Source organism: Acinonyx jubatus, chromosome C1, assembly GCF_027475565.1.
Source record: "Acinonyx jubatus isolate Ajub_Pintada_27869175 chromosome C1, VMU_Ajub_asm_v1.0, whole genome shotgun sequence".
NCBI classification, from domain to species: domain Eukaryota; kingdom Metazoa; phylum Chordata; class Mammalia; order Carnivora; family Felidae; genus Acinonyx; species Acinonyx jubatus.
The window spans coordinates 127,893,332-127,908,858 of NC_069381.1; the positions used below are offsets into that span (position 1 = coordinate 127,893,332).

Genomic DNA, 15,527 nt, shown 5'->3' on the forward strand with positions numbered 1-15,527 from the left:
ACAAATAGGAGTTAGTGAAACTAAGAAGGAAATAACAAGCATTATAAACAGAAGGGATCACTTGATCCAAAGTATAGAAGCATGAAGCAGTAGGTGATCCATTCATTTGACATACGTTTATATTTATTATCAAGTAAATACCTCAGGCAGTGTGCTTAGTACAAAAAAATATAGTGATGAACATGACAAATGTTTCCCCTACCTTTATGGAGTGTTTAGTTTAGCAAGAAACAAATAGGAATTAAACAAGTAATTGAAATAAAGCGTAACAATAGATAATGTATATCCCAAGCATACAGCAAAAGAACCTTACCTAAACTCGGAGTGAAAGAAAGCCTTTTTGAGGAATTATTGTATAAATAAACACCTGGAGTATTAGTAGGAGTTACCATGGTAAAGAAGAGGGAAGAAGCATGAAAGTTTATCCCAAAAAAAGGGAATCAGGTGTGCAAAGTTTTGGTGATAAAGAACAATATAGAGTCAGAGAGAGGTTATGAGAAGAAGCTGGAGAAAGCAGACAAAGGTCAGATCCTGGAAGGCCATGTAGATAACATTGGGACTTTTAGACATTCAAAGAGAAATGGGTATCCAATAAAAGGTTTTAACCTAGTATAGGGCATGATCAGAGTTTCATTTTTAGCAATCTCTCTGCATACAAGGTAGAGAATATATTGTGGGGAGCTTGAGGTGGTGGTTGTGGTGACAGTTGAGCAAGGTTAAACATAGGAGACACATTGGAAAGTTGCTGGAGTAGTGCAGGCAAGAGATGAGCAAGAGATGAGAGTTGAAATTAGAGTTGATTGGTGACAGTTGGGGCTAGAGAGAAATGAAAGGATAAAACATTTTGAAAGGACAGTCTATAATATTTGGATATTATTTGGATGGTGGATGGATATAAGGGAGAAAAGAGACCAGGATAACTAGATTAGGTATTTACTCTGCATGCTCAGTAGACCATGTTGTACATTCAGTATACAATGAGCAGTTACCTGAGCATGTAAGGAGAGATACAAAGGTAGAGAGAGGAAGTAGGAAAAATTGTTTCTTTTTCTAAAGAACTTGGATACAGGCATTAGGGAACAATAGGGTGTAACATAGTCATATTTGTGTTACTAAGGCAGTTCATGGAAGCCAGTTTGAGAGGAGCAAGATAGGAAACTAGAAGACAACTTAGGAGACTGTTGTGATAATCCAAATGTGAGATGATGTGAACCTTGACTGGGAATTCAAAATATCTTTGGAAATTAAAATAGGGCTTTGATGATTGATTGGAAAGGATGGAGTCTAAGATGATTCCCAGGTTTTTGATGTTACCTCTGGGTGATGGTGGAAGCATTAGCTGATTAGAAATGAGGGAAGAAGAATTTGCAGCTTATATAGAGACGTGTTGAGTTCTTTCCTGGCGATCCTGAATTTTTAGGGCTTGAGGCTGTCCAAATAGAACAAGTGGTTGGGACTGTACCTTGTGGGGAGGGCTAGATTTAGCAAATCAGTAGTTTACCATCATTGAGTATGATAGTTAAAATTGTAAAGAGTGGATACAATAGGATGAATGATGAAGTTAAGAGAGAAGAGTGAGGGCAAAAGTTGGAACTCTAGAGAAAACCTATGTGTAACAGCCAGGGAAAAGAGCTCTTAAAAAGCTGGTACAGAAACGGTAACAATGGGAGTTGGGACTATGGAGAAAAGTGTCACATACTTCCAGAGTATAGAACTTCCAGAAGAATTTAAGTTTCAATTGCAACAGAAAATACCAGTAACATAAAGATGGTATTTTAATGAATTCACATGGCTTGACGATATAGAGAGGCAAAAGTGCTTGAAACATTTTGAAATGTGTGATTTTTTCTAAAACTAACAATGCAGCAATGCATTTTGAAAAGTACTCTTTAATAAACATCACTTAATTTTATTTTTCAGCCAAGCAGCAGACATAATGGAAACATCAGGGTGGAAGTCCATGATTCAGTCTCACCCTCATTTAGTAGCAGAAGCCTTCCGAGCACTAGCATCTGCACAATGTCCACAGTTTGGCATTCCACGCAAACGGCTAAAACAGTCCTGAAATCTTCCATGAACTGTAGAAAAATGGAATTGACTTTTACTCCTCCAGGTCCAGAAGGATTCTAATAACAAACCATAAGCAAGAGTTGTTTCTGTTGTCTTGTCCACGAACAGAAGCTGAAAAAGCATATTGCTTGCATTTCAGGTGGATAATTTATGGTTTATTCTTCAGCTTTAAATTAGACTGATTATACTCTAATTCACTTCAAGGCCTTAAATTATCTTCAATGACTTCTCTTGTTCATATAATACTTTAATTTTTTTATTGTGCCTTGTCATTTTGACTAAGGCTATGCAGGATTGCACTAGCTCCATAATGCAGTAATATTGATAACTGAAGATATTAAGTTTCAAAAGGATCTTCCATTAGTTTGAGAAAAGCAAAATGAATTTTATAGGGTTTGTCCTATGCTATCTCAAAGTTTAAAACTAGGTTCTTCTTAAAAGCACTCGTATTGGAAATTACTGGTAATGTCTCCAGTCTAAGTCCTATACATATAGGAGAACCTGCTTACCTTCAAAGTAAGTTACGGCAATACACTGCTTCAATTCTAATTTATTTTTCATTTCAGGGGGCAAATATGCAATGAGTTGGCCCAAATTTTTAGTAAAATTTGGATGTTTTTCTGTGTGTTGACTGTCCAGCAGACTAAGAGAAGCATAACAAACCTTTGCTTGTGTTTCTTTGTGGGTTTGTTCAAGTTTACAATGACTGAGAACTGATTGAGGTTAAGATTTCAATAAAAAGAAAGCATGTTTTGTGCTGAATTAATTTTTTTTTAATTTGTAGTGACCTACATTTATATGAAGAATTCTGTCCATGTTGAAAGAAAGGATGACCAAATGTAAATTTAATGAGTGGGCCAATTAAGAAAGATATATATGCACTTTTCATGTGTAACTTTTGTATGCTAAATGGTACATATATTTTTTGTTTGTTTTTGAGGGTATTAATAAGGTATAATTAATTGTCTTAACTTTTGCAAGAATTTTTTAAGACTGAGGGAGGCAACTGGGATGTTTGTGATAATAGATAAGAAAGGTATTCTTGATTATAGTTAAATTGGTTTGAATTTCAGATATTTATTATTGAATTTACTCTGTCTTATCCCACTTTGGAGAAGGCAGTTGAACAATAAAATTCTGAACACTCTACTCTCCTTCTAAAAATAGTGAACTGATATTTGCAGACTAAAGGAGAGAACCCTTAGAAATATGTTAGGCCACACTCTGAACCTTTTCCCCCCTAGCTTTCTCCTTTCTGTTTCAGTTACTGTACTAACATTGTGGATGATACTGAAATTCTGCATAATGTGAACAGGATAAACTATTTATAAACTGCTTTTCATGGGCCAGTTCTTTATTATAAATGAATTTAGCTTTAAACACATACACATGTTCAGTGTTTGATAGCTCTGTTCACAGTGAAGGTCTGTCCTGGTGCATTGTCCCAGAGAAGTAGGAGCAGTGGCAAGTCACTGCATCTGATTTCATGGAATAGTGACAATATGCTTCTTAGGCAAGATTTATACTTGACCACAAGGGGAAAAGTGTGTCACTGGAAAAAAATGCATATACCTATATATTCACATACATACTTTATTCTCCAGATTAAAATTTGTATAATTTGTTTATTTAGTTTTTGAATTTAGAACAAAAGGAAAAAAAAGGAGCCTGAGGCTTTTAAAACAGATTTTATTTTTGTTATCTCTTTGTTACATACTCACTGAAGCAGTCAGAATATATCAAGAGTGATTCATATTTACATTGAACAATCACTATCAGATAAGCATTTGTTAACCACAGCAAACTAGTTTGAAAAGATCATATTTTCAGATATCTTCATTTCTTTCTATGTAGTTTAATTGGAATCTTGTTAAATTTGAAATTGGAAGAATCCCTTGAGATAGAAGGATTCTTACATGTGATTGAACTTCATCCTATGTAAGAATACTATAGGAAACAGAAACTCACTTCCTTAACCAAGTTGAGTCCATTAAATTTACAATGTACAATTTAAAAAGTACATACGCACATACATATACACGTTAAGATTTTTAATATTTTGCCAGGGTCTTACAACAAAACAAAATTCCTCAGGCTATAGAATTTTGTTGTCATGTGTCAAAAAATATATATATATTGGTGTATCCATTTATATCAAATGCACGTAGGCACATTGTGAATTAATTCACTGCTTGCATCTACGTTTCTAACCATAGTGACTTCAGTAATAACACCCATATAATGAACATTTCGGCTTGCTTTTACCTACTTAATTTCGTGTTTATTGCAAATCCTAAGGGTTTTATTATAAAGGGTTTTTTTCGTTTTTTGTTTGTAGTTTGGTAGTACATTTTGTACCAAAAACGTCAAACACTGTGCTGTGAGAATATCCATGTCTCTAGAAATGTCCACGTTTCAGATAATATAATGCCTACCATTATACTAACAGAATCCTATCATAGTTGATTTATTTTTTTATTTATTATGGGTTGGGGTTTTTTGGGGTTTTTTGTTTTTTTTGGGTTTTTTTTTGGTTTTTTGTTTTTGGTTTTTGTTTTTTGTTGGTTTTTTTTTTTTGTATTGTGGGTTCTTGAGGCAATGAAAAAAAAACTTAATGTATTCTGACAAAAGTGCTCTAATAGCCTTTTTATTTTCTCGTTTTGAAACTACACACTACTGTGTTCAGTAGGCACAGACTGTCCTGAGCAGCTTTGCCTTTTATCAGCCTGCTCTTGTTTTCCTTTTGTCACCTCAACAGAACTTTTCCTTAAAAAAGAAGTGACTGGTTTTAAATGTTATATGTTATCACAGTAACCATTAGAAAACTGTTCTTCAGCTTGAGATACAGAAACACTATATTTGTGCCTTTTTTGTTTTTAAATTTTAACGTATATTGGTATTTAGAGCACAAATATGAAGGTGCCATAATGTTATGGCTTGCCATTGTTACCTCCTTGAATACTCATGTGTCATTGTCTTGAAATAGTAATTGGAGAACCATGCATGTATTATGTCATTTGGGCGTGTGTGTGCGTGTGTTTGTGTGTGTGTGTACATATACTTGTATTTGCTTAGACTTGTGTGTGGTATGTTCAGAAGAGTGAATTTCTGAAAATAGGACTCAGTTAAATGTTGAAAATTCAGGTTAGTTGAAATATTTCATTAAATGTGCTTTATTTGGGGGGACAGTTGATGGACAAGAAATTATAATTTTCAAAAATGTGACCTTTACTGCATGATGAAATATGAAAACAGTGCCTTTTTAGGACATCAGTTTTAAAGTTCAGTTTTAAAATATTCGCAAAGAACTCTTAAAAAGTAACCATGAGCATTATTAGCTTATTTTTAAACTAGACCTAAGTTAGAATTTAAATTGCCAAAAATGTTATACTAATTTATTTATCCATTTAAATTTTGTGCATAAATTTAAAACCCAAGTAAAATTTTTATTAAAATATGGGTCATATATGCTACCCAATGTTACTAAATTAGAACACTAGAGACTTCAGTAAGTTGTTTTGTTAAAATCCACCTCAACAAAGCTTTCTTCATAACCATGTATATATGAAAAGGTGAATTATTCTGACTTGGAACTTCATGCTCTTTGATGGATAAAATTCAGTGTATTCTTGCAAAATAATGTGGGTGGGTGAGTGTCTTCAGATTATAAAGACAGCACTTTCAGCATATAGAAGAGTATTGTGCAAACCTCTTTTATACAGATTATGAGCTCTACTTTATTTAAGTGTTCTTGGAATGATGTCAATTTTAGGTCCAGGTGAACAAATATTGAGTGCCTAACATATGCAAGACTTCCTCTTCACTAGGAATGAAATCACCACACCGTGTCTTCTGTTTGCAGTATGTGGACTTTATGTTTGAAAAGGAATTCTTATATTTAAATATTTTTCTGTTAGAGTTTATTGTTGTATACTGTAACCCAGCTAATTTCACATCCAGTTTTTTAGAATGAAGATATAACTTAAGTGAGTCCCATTTTTGAAAATAAAATTATGCTAAAATTATTTAAAAATTAATTCTGGGGGAAATTGATTTTCAAGATTCAAATGTGTAAAGACTTATATTGAACTTTTCAGCCTCATTTTTAATCAGCTGATGTTAATGATAAGATACATACTTTTTGTATCTTGTTGCTGAAAATATTTTTTGCATTTCAGCACGTTGAGTTAAAATAAAGTTGTTACTACTTATTCAGAATTAATTGGTTTATTTTGTGTTTATTTCAATATATGAACTTTTCTTTTTCAGATTGCTATGATGCTTTGCAAAAGGGCCATGTGTTTGATATGGTAACTTTAAATTATGCATACTAATTGTCTTTCCTCCATAGGAAAGCTAGTATTTTTTGGAACCTACTAAAGACTTATTCCTTAACTGTGATATACTATACCTATATCTGCTTTGACGTATGTATTGCCATCAATATTGAAAGACTTTATGTCATATAACTTTAATGTAGTAAGTAAAGATCCCCTTTCCCTGGTCCTTCTATCCCTTCTTACTTTTAACTGACAACTTAATTATTTGCTTCCATCAAAAAGACCAGAATTGGGGCAATGCATTCCTGGCCTAACTTAGTAACACAATTAGTGCTTAAAAATTATAGCCAAAGTGACAGTACGAATGCAGTGAAAAATCTCTCATACACATACATACTCATGTACACACACACTGAATTTTCCTTAGAAGAATAAAGGAAAGATTGAAACACTTAAGAATATTGTCTATGCAATTAAAGTAAAATAGGACAAATGGTGGTCATATTCTAAACTTTAAGTGGATTGTGTATAACCATTCCCCTTCTACTTTGCAGTAGCCAGCACCCCGAAAAAACAGATTTTTTTAGAACATTGGGATATAGTATTCCTCAGTTCTACCACTCAAGAATCATTTCTTTCCAAGAGAATGCCAAGAGTGGCATTGGTTTTCGATCACTACTTTTTTTTAATTTTATTTTTTATTTTTTAAAATTTACATCCAAATTAGCATATAGTGCAACAATTTCAGGAGTAGATTCCTTAGTGCCCCTTACCCATTTAGACCATCCCCCTTCCCACACCCCTCGAGTAACCTCAGTTCTCCATATTTATGAGTCTCTTCTGTTTTGTCCCCCTCCCTGTTTTTATATTATTTTTGTTTCCCTTCCCTTATGTTCATCTGTTTTGTCTCTTAAAAGTCTTCATGTGAGTGAAGTCATGATTTTTGTCTTTCTCTAATTTCACTTAGCATAATACCCTCCAATTCCATCCATGTATTTGCAAATGGCAAGATTTCATTTTTTTTGATTGCTGAGTAATACTCCATTGTGTGTGTATGTGTGTGTGTGTGTGTGTGTGTGTGTGTGTGTGTGTATGTATGTATGTATGTATGTATATATATATATATATATATATATATATGTCACATCTTCTTTATCCATTCATCCATCGATGGACACTTGGGCTCTTTCCATACTTGGGCTATTGTTGATAGTGCTGCTCTCAACATGGGGGTGCATGTGTCCCTTCGAAACAACACACCTGTATCCTATGGATAAATGCCTAGTAGTGCAATTGCTGGGTCGTAGGGTAGTTCTATTTTTAATTTTTTGAGGAACCTCCATACTGTTTCACAGAGTGGCTACACCAGCTTGCATTGCCATCTATGATGCAGAAGAGATCCTCTTTCTCTGCATCCTCACCAACATCTGTTGTTGCCTAAATTGTTAAGGTTAGCCATTCTGACAGGTGTTAGGTGGTACCTCACTGTGGTTTTGATATGTATTTCCTGGATGATGAGTGATGTTGAGCATTTTTTCATGTGTCAGTTGGCCATCTGGATGTCTTCTTTGGAGAAGTGTCTATTCATGTCTTTTGCCCATTTCTTCACTGGATTATTTGTCTTTTGGTGTTGAGTTTGATAAGTTCTTTATAGATTTTGGATACTAACCCTTTATCTGATATGTCAGTTGCAAATATCTTCTCCCATCCCATTGGTTGCCTTTTAGTTTTGCTGATTGTTTCCATCACTGTGCAGAAGCTTCTTATTTTGATGAGGTCCCAGTAGTTCATTTTTGCTTTTGTTTCCCTTGCCTCCAGAGACATGTTGAATAAGAAGTTGCTGCAGCCAAGATCAAAGAGGTTTTTGCCTGCTTTCGTCTCAAGGATTTTGATGGCTTCCTGTCTTACATTTAGGTCTTTCATCCATGTTAAGTTTATTTTTGTGTATGTTGTCAGAAAGTGGTCCAGGTTCATTCTACATGTTGTTGCCCAGTTTTCCCAGCACCGCTTATCAAAGATTAGTTGGCCATATGTTTGTGGGTTCATTTCTGGGTTCTCTATTCTGTTCCACTGATCTGAGTGACTGTTCTTGTGCCAGTACCATACTGTCTTGATGATTACAGCTTTGTAGTATAGCTTGAAGTCTGGGATTGTGATGCCTCCTGCTTTGGTTTTCTTTTTCAAGATCACTTTGGCTATTTAAGGTCTTTTCTGGTTCCATATAAATTTTAGGATTATTTGTTCTAGCTCTGTGAAGAATGCTGGTGTTACTTTGATAGGGATTGCATTGAATATGTAGATTGCTTTGGGTGGTATTGACATTTTAACAATATTTGTTCTTCCTATCCAGGAGCATGGAATCTTTTTCCACTTTTTTGTGTCTTCTTCAGTTTCTTTCATAAGCTTTCTATAGTTTTCAGTGTATAGATTTTTCACCTCTTTGGTTAGATTTATTCCTAGGTATTTTATGGGTTTTGATACAACTGTAAATGGGATCAATTCCTTGATTTCTCTTTCTGTCGCTTCATTGTTGGTGTATAGGAATGCAACCGATTTCTGTGCATTGATTTTATATCCTGCACTTTTGCTGAATTCATGGATCAGTTCTAGCAGTTTTTTGGTGGAATCTTGGGTTTTCCATGTAGAGTTTCATGTCATCTGCTAAGAGTGAAAGTTTGACCTCCTCCTGGCCGCTTTGGATGCCTTTAATTTCTTTGTGTTGTCTGATTGCAGAGGCTAAGACTTCCAATACTATGTTGAAAAACAGTGGTGAGAGTGGACATCCCTGTCTTGTTCCTGACCTTAGGGGGAAAGCTCTCAGTTTTCCCCCATTGAGGATGATATTAGTGTTGGGCTGTTCATATATGACTTTTATGATCTCGAGGTATGCTCCTTCTCTCCCTACTTTCTTGAGGGTTTTTATCAAGAAAGGATGCTATGTTTTGTCAAATGCTTTCTCTGCATCTATTGAGAGGATCATATGGTTCTTGTTCTTTTATTGATGTGATGAATCACGTTAATTGTTTTGCGGATATTGAACCAGTCCTGCATCCCAGGTATAAATCCCACTTGGTCGTGGTGAATAATTTTTTTAATGTATTGTTGGATCCGGTTGGCTAATATCTTGTTGAGGACTTTTGCATCCATGTTCATCAGGGAAATTGGTCTGTAGTTCTACTTTTTAGTGTGGTTTCTGTCTGGTTTTGGAATGAAGGTAATACTGGCTTCATAGGAAGAGTTTGGAAGTTTTTCTTCCATTTCTATTTTTTGGAACAGTTTCAAGAGAATAGGTGTTAACTCTTCCTTGTTAACAAGGTTTGGTAGAATTCCCCTGGAAAGCCATCTGGCCCTGGACTCTTGTTGTTGGGGAGATTTTTGATTGCTAATTCGATTTCCTTACTGGTTATGGGTCTGTTCAAATTTTCTATTTCTTCCTGTTTCAGTTTTGGTAGTATATGTTTCTAGGAATTTGTCCACTTCTTCCAGATTACCCATTTTATTGGCATATAATTGCTCGTGATATTCTCTTATTATTTTTATATCTGCTGTGTTGGTTGTGATCTCTCCTGTTTCATTCTTGATTTTATTTGGGTCCTTTCCTTTTCCTTTCTGATCAAACTGGCTAGTGGTTTATCAATTTTGTTAATTCTTTCAAAGAACCAGCTTCTGGTTTCATTGATCTGTTCTACTGGGTTGGTTTTTTTTTTTGGTTTTTTTTTTTGGTTTTGATAGCATTAATTTCTGCTCTAATCTTTATTATTTGCTGTCTTCTGCTGGTTTGGGGTTTTATTTGCTCTTCTTTTTCCAGCTCTTTAAGGTGTAAGGTTAGGTTGTGTATCTGAAATCTTTCTTCCTTCTTTAGGAAGGCCTGGATTGCTATATACTTTCCTCTTATGATTGCCTTTGCTGTGTCCCAGAGGTTTTGGGTTGTGGTGTTATCATTTTCATTGGCTTCCATGAACTTTTTAATTTCCTCTTTAACTGCTTGGTTGGCCCATTCATTCTTTAGTAGGTTGTTCTTCAGTCTCCCAAGTATTTGTTACCTTTCCAAATTTTTTCTTGTGGTTGGTTTCGACTTTCATAGCATTGTGGTCTGAAAATATGCATGGTATGATCTTGATCTTTTTGTACTTGCTGAGGGCTGATTTGTGGCCCAGTATACGGTCTATTCTGGAGAACGTTCCATGTGCACTGGAGAAGATTGTATATTCTGCTGCTTTAGTACAAAATGTTCTGAATATATCTATTAAGTCCATCTGGTCCAGTGTGTCATCCAAAGCCATTGTTTTCTTGTTGATTTTTTGATTAGATGATCTATCCATTGCTGTGAGTAGGATGTTGAAGTCTCCTATTATTATGGTATTACTATCATGAGTTTCTTTGTGATTAATTGATATATATATGTGGGTGCTCTCACATTTGGCGCATAAATGTTTACAATTGTTAGGTCTTCTTGGTGGATAGACCCCTTGATTATGATATAATGCCCTTCTTCATTTCTTGATACAGTCTTTATTTTAAAGTCTAGATTGTCTGATATAAATATGGCTACTCTGGCTTTCTTTTGTTGACCATTAGCATGATAGATGGTTCTCCATCCCCTTACTTTCAATCTGAAGGTGTCTTTAGGTCTAAAGTGGGTCTCTTGTAAACAGCATTATAGATGGATCTTGTTTTCTTATCCATTCTGTTACCCTATGTCTTTTGATTGGAGCATTGAATCCATTGATGCTTAGAGTGAGTACTGAAAGATATTAATTTATTGCCATTATGATGCTTGTAGAGTTGGAGTTTCTGGTGGTGTTCTCTGGTCTTTTCTAACCTTTGTTGCTTTTGGTATTTATTTATATATATTTGTTTTCATCTTTTCTCCCCTCAAAATGTCCCCCTTAAAATGTCTTGCAGGGCTGGTTTAGTGGTCACAAACTCCTTAATTTTTGTTTGTCTGGGAAACTTTTTATCTCTCCTTCATAATGTTTTGTTTTTTTATTTTATTATTTTTTTTTATTTTTGAGACAGCATGAGCAGGGGAGGGCCACAGAGAGGGGGAGACACAGAATCTGAAGCAGGCTCCAGGCTCTGAGCTGTCAGCACAGAGCCTGACGCGGGGCTCGAATGCACAGAGTGTGAGATCATGACCTGAGCTGAAGTCAGACGTTTAACCGACTGAGCCACCCAGGTGCCCCTGTCTCTCCTATTTTGAATGACAGCCTTGCTGGATAAAGAATTCTTGGCTGCATATTTTTCTGATTCAGCACACGAATATATCCTGCCACTCCTTTCTGGCCTGCCAAGTTTCTGTGGATAGGTCTGCTGATCTGTCTGATCTGTCTGATCCGCCTGATCTGTCTTCCCCTGTAGGTTAGGGACTTTTTCTCCCTTGCTGCTTTCATGATTCTTTCCTTGGCTGGGTAATTTGTGAATTTAACTATGATATGCCTTGTTGATGGTCGGTTTTTGTTGAATCTAATGGGGGTCCTCTGTGCTTCCTGGATTTTGATGTCTGTGTCTGTCCCCAGGTTAGGAAGGTTTTCTGCTATGATTTGCTCTTAAAGCCCTTCCACCCCTATTTTTCTCTCTTCCTCTTCTGGGACCCCTATGATTCTGATGTTGTTCCTTTTTAATGAGTCACTGATTTCTCTAATTCTTAAATCGTGCTCTTTTGCCTTAATCGCCCTCTTTTTTTCTGCTTCATTATTCTCTATACATTTGTCCTCTATATCACTGATTCTCTGTTCTGCCTCAGCCATTCTTGCAGCTGTGGCATCCGTTAGAGATTGCAGCTCAGTTACAGCATTTTTTATCTCATCCTGACTAGCTTTTACTTCTTTTATCTCTGCAGAAAGGGATCCTAATCTGTTTTTGACTCTAGCTAGTATTCTTATTATCGTGATTCTAAATTCTTGTTCAGACATCTTGCTTGTATCTGTGTTGGTTAAATCCCTGGCTGTCGTTTCTTTGTGCTCTTTCTTTTGGGGTGAATTCCTTCGTTTTGTCATTTTGAAGGGAGAAAAGGAGTTAATGAGGTAGAAAAATTGAAATTAAAAAAACTAAAATTAAAAAATATTAAAATTAAAAATTAAAAACACACCCACACACAAAAGTCGAATAAGTGATGCTAGATCCTAGGTGTGTTTTGGTCTGGGTATTGAAAGTGGTTTGACAGAGAAAAAGAGGGGGGGGGAGATAAAAAAAATCGTTTGAGAATTTGAAAAAATGAATACACTGAAGTAGACTGAGATGAGGTTATGTGGGTAAAATAGAATTTGAAAAAATATACACAAAAGTAAAGAATTTAGTAGAAAAAATTAAAGAAAAATATTTGTAATAAAAAAAGTGAATTTTTCTTTTTCTGTATTTAGGAAAAAAGAAAAAGGAAAAGGAAAAAAGATTAAAAAAAACCATTTGAAAATTTGAAAAAGTGAATACACTGTAGTCTAAAATAAAATGATGGAAGTAAAATAGAATTTGAAAAAATTTACATAAAAGCAAAAAATATAGTAAAAAACATTAAATGAAAATACTGGAAATAGGAATTGAAACTAAAAATGAAGTTTTTTCTCTTTCTGCATTCAAGAAAAAGAAAAATGAAAACGAAAAAGAAATTGTTTGAAAATTTGAAAAAGTGAATACACTGTAGTAGACTAAAATAAAATGATGGAAGTAAAATAGAATTTGAAAAAATTTACACAAGTAAAAAATAGAGTAATAAAAATTAAAAATATTTTTAATAAAAATCGAAAATAAAAATGAATTTTTTCTTTATTCAATAAAAAGTGTAAAAGAAAAAAAAAGAAAATTGAATAGATGAATCTGCTAACAGATTGAAGTAGGACTAAAATTGCTTCGTTTTCCCCTAGAAGTAAGTCTATGTAGTGCTTTATTGTCCATAAACTAAGCAGGCGGTGAGACTTGTGTTCTTAAAAAGCGAAGTTGGCCCAGTTGGGCAGGCTCAGTGTAACAGCTCTGCTGTCCAGTAGATGGCGCTGCTAGCCTACTCGGGTGGATTGTTGCCGTGCTCGTTAGGTGCGTATGCGCATGTGCGGGAGCGGTGAAATGACTCCACCCAGCTACTCAGTCTGTTCTGGATCAGCAGTCGCGCACCTGACCTCTGTCTTCAGCTCTCGTCCACTCCCCACTTTTTCACTCTCCGTGACCAGGCCCCAGGCAGTACCTGTCTCTCAAGTTTTGTCTCATGCGGCTGTTTTCCCTGGCCCCTTACTTCCGAAGGACTGCGGCTTTGACCTGTTCTGCCCCTCTGCAGGAGGGTCTCACTGAGCAATGGCCGAATGAGCAATGGCCAAATGTCAGCTGCATCCAGGAATGCTTGCTGGACCCTGCTGTTGCCAGTTCCCCGGGACTGCGGGCAGGTGCCAGCCCGCCCCAGATAAATTTCGCGAGACAGTGTAGCAGCAGCATTGCAGGGATTATGGAAAATCACAACACACATCTGGCACCGGGCTTCACCCTTGATGACCTTCCCCCAGCACCAGCGTATATGGCCGCTTTCCAGGGTCTGCTGGGACCAGATGGCTTCAACAGTCTCTACCAAATGTCCTTCCAGCAGTGGAGCCGCTTTTCCCCGTGTGGCCCAAGAACCTCCCAGCCCCCACTCTGTTCCTGGGGATTCGCCCTTCCCACCAGAGCACGACCAGGTATGGAGCTGCAGAGTTGCAGCCTTTGCGTTCCCCTTGTTTACAGTCTTACTGGAATCTAAACCCTCTCCTTTCTCCTTTCTCCTTTTTTAGTTTAGTCCCTGTGGCTATTTACAGTTTTCCACTTTCTCTCCAGCTGCTTTTGGGGAGGGGTGCTTTTCCCATATTCTCCCCCTCTCCCCAGTCTCCGTCCTCTCTCCACCCACAAAAGCGGTTCCCTACCTTCTGCGGTTTCTTGCTACCCAAGTTCAGCTCTCCGCTCCGCAAACCTGCTGAATTCTGTGGTTCACGTTGTGCAGAGTGTTGTGTTAATCCTCCAATCAGTTTCTAGGTGTGTAGGATGGTTTAGTGTTGGTCTGGCTGTATTTCATGGATGCGAGACACAAAAATCTTCCATGCTGTTCCGCCATCTTGGTTCCTCCCCACCTAGATCACTATTTTTAAATGGAAGGTACATTGGCAAAAATCTTTCATATGTTGTTGCTACTTGTTGGGGTACCAGAGAGATTTGTATGCATCTGCAGTGAATATTGGCAAAAAAGTTTGTCCTTCCTGATAAGAATGGTTCCTTTTCATCTCTTCTTCTCTTGCCTTCCATCCTTAATTTTTTTTAAAGGACTCAGGTATAGCCAAACAATTGTAGGATTGTTTCCTTATTTAGGAATAACAATACAGCACACACACACCCCACCCCCCCAGAAAAATAGTGACCTGGCAATTGTGATATTTACTTGGCTCTAAAATAGATTTATTGTCATAGGTTATTAGATGTATACTTAATTTTAGCTAAAAAGATAATGCAGTTTACGAAAATGGAATGGGCAGAAATGAGGAAAAGTGAAAATGACGTGCAGTTGAAAAAAATTAGTAAAATTAGATGCATTAAACTTGATAAATACCGGAAATGTAAGCAGAAATTTGAATAAGTAGAAGACAAGGCTCCTAAATGCTCCCAGATCACAAAGACAAGAATTCTATCAACAACAAATGGAGTGCCAGGCACTGTACTGAATTTGATAACGTAAACAAAGTATAAATGGTCCATATCCTCCTAAGTCTATATTCTTGAGGAAAGCATAATTAGATAACACAGTATGTGAATTGTGATAGGAGTACAAGAGGGGCACCTAATATGAGGCGGGGATGGAGATCCCAGAAAGCTTCTGAGGAAGTGATGTCTAAATTGAAATTGAGTGGAGGTTAGGCAGCTTCGTGGGAGTGTCCTCCAACTGGGACTTGTGTGAAGTCCCAGAGGTTGACCAAGGTTCATATAGAACGTGTATGGGAATGAAGATGAACATGGCTGTGTGCTAATGTGTAAGTGAAGGGAAAAGAAGAGTAAACCAGAAGGTGAAGTTAATGATTTTTTTAAAAATTTACATCCAAATTAGTTAGTATATAGTGCAACAATGATCTCAGGAGTAGATTCCTGAGTGTTGAGGGGTTTTAAGTGAGGTTATGTCACGATCAACACCATCAATCTTCAAATGAATTGCATGGGGCTAAAGGAGAAGGTAAGGAG

General features: G+C 36.3%; 1 protein-coding gene across 4 annotated transcripts in view; it reads left to right on the forward strand.

Annotated features, from left to right (window-relative positions):
• Positions 1–6,288, forward strand: part of SPOPL (speckle type BTB/POZ protein like) — an 80,702-nt gene extending 74,414 nt beyond the window's left edge. For all 4 annotated transcript variants that reach the window (XM_027055864.2, XM_027055865.2, XM_027055862.2 and 1 more), the window contains one exon: positions 1,921–6,288. In XM_027055864.2, coding sequence (XP_026911665.1) covers positions 1,921–2,065 — 145 coding nt within the window. In that variant the 3' untranslated portion in view covers positions 2,066–6,288. The remainder of the gene's footprint in view (positions 1–1,920) is intronic.
• Positions 6,289–15,527: the final 9,239 nt, after the last annotated feature.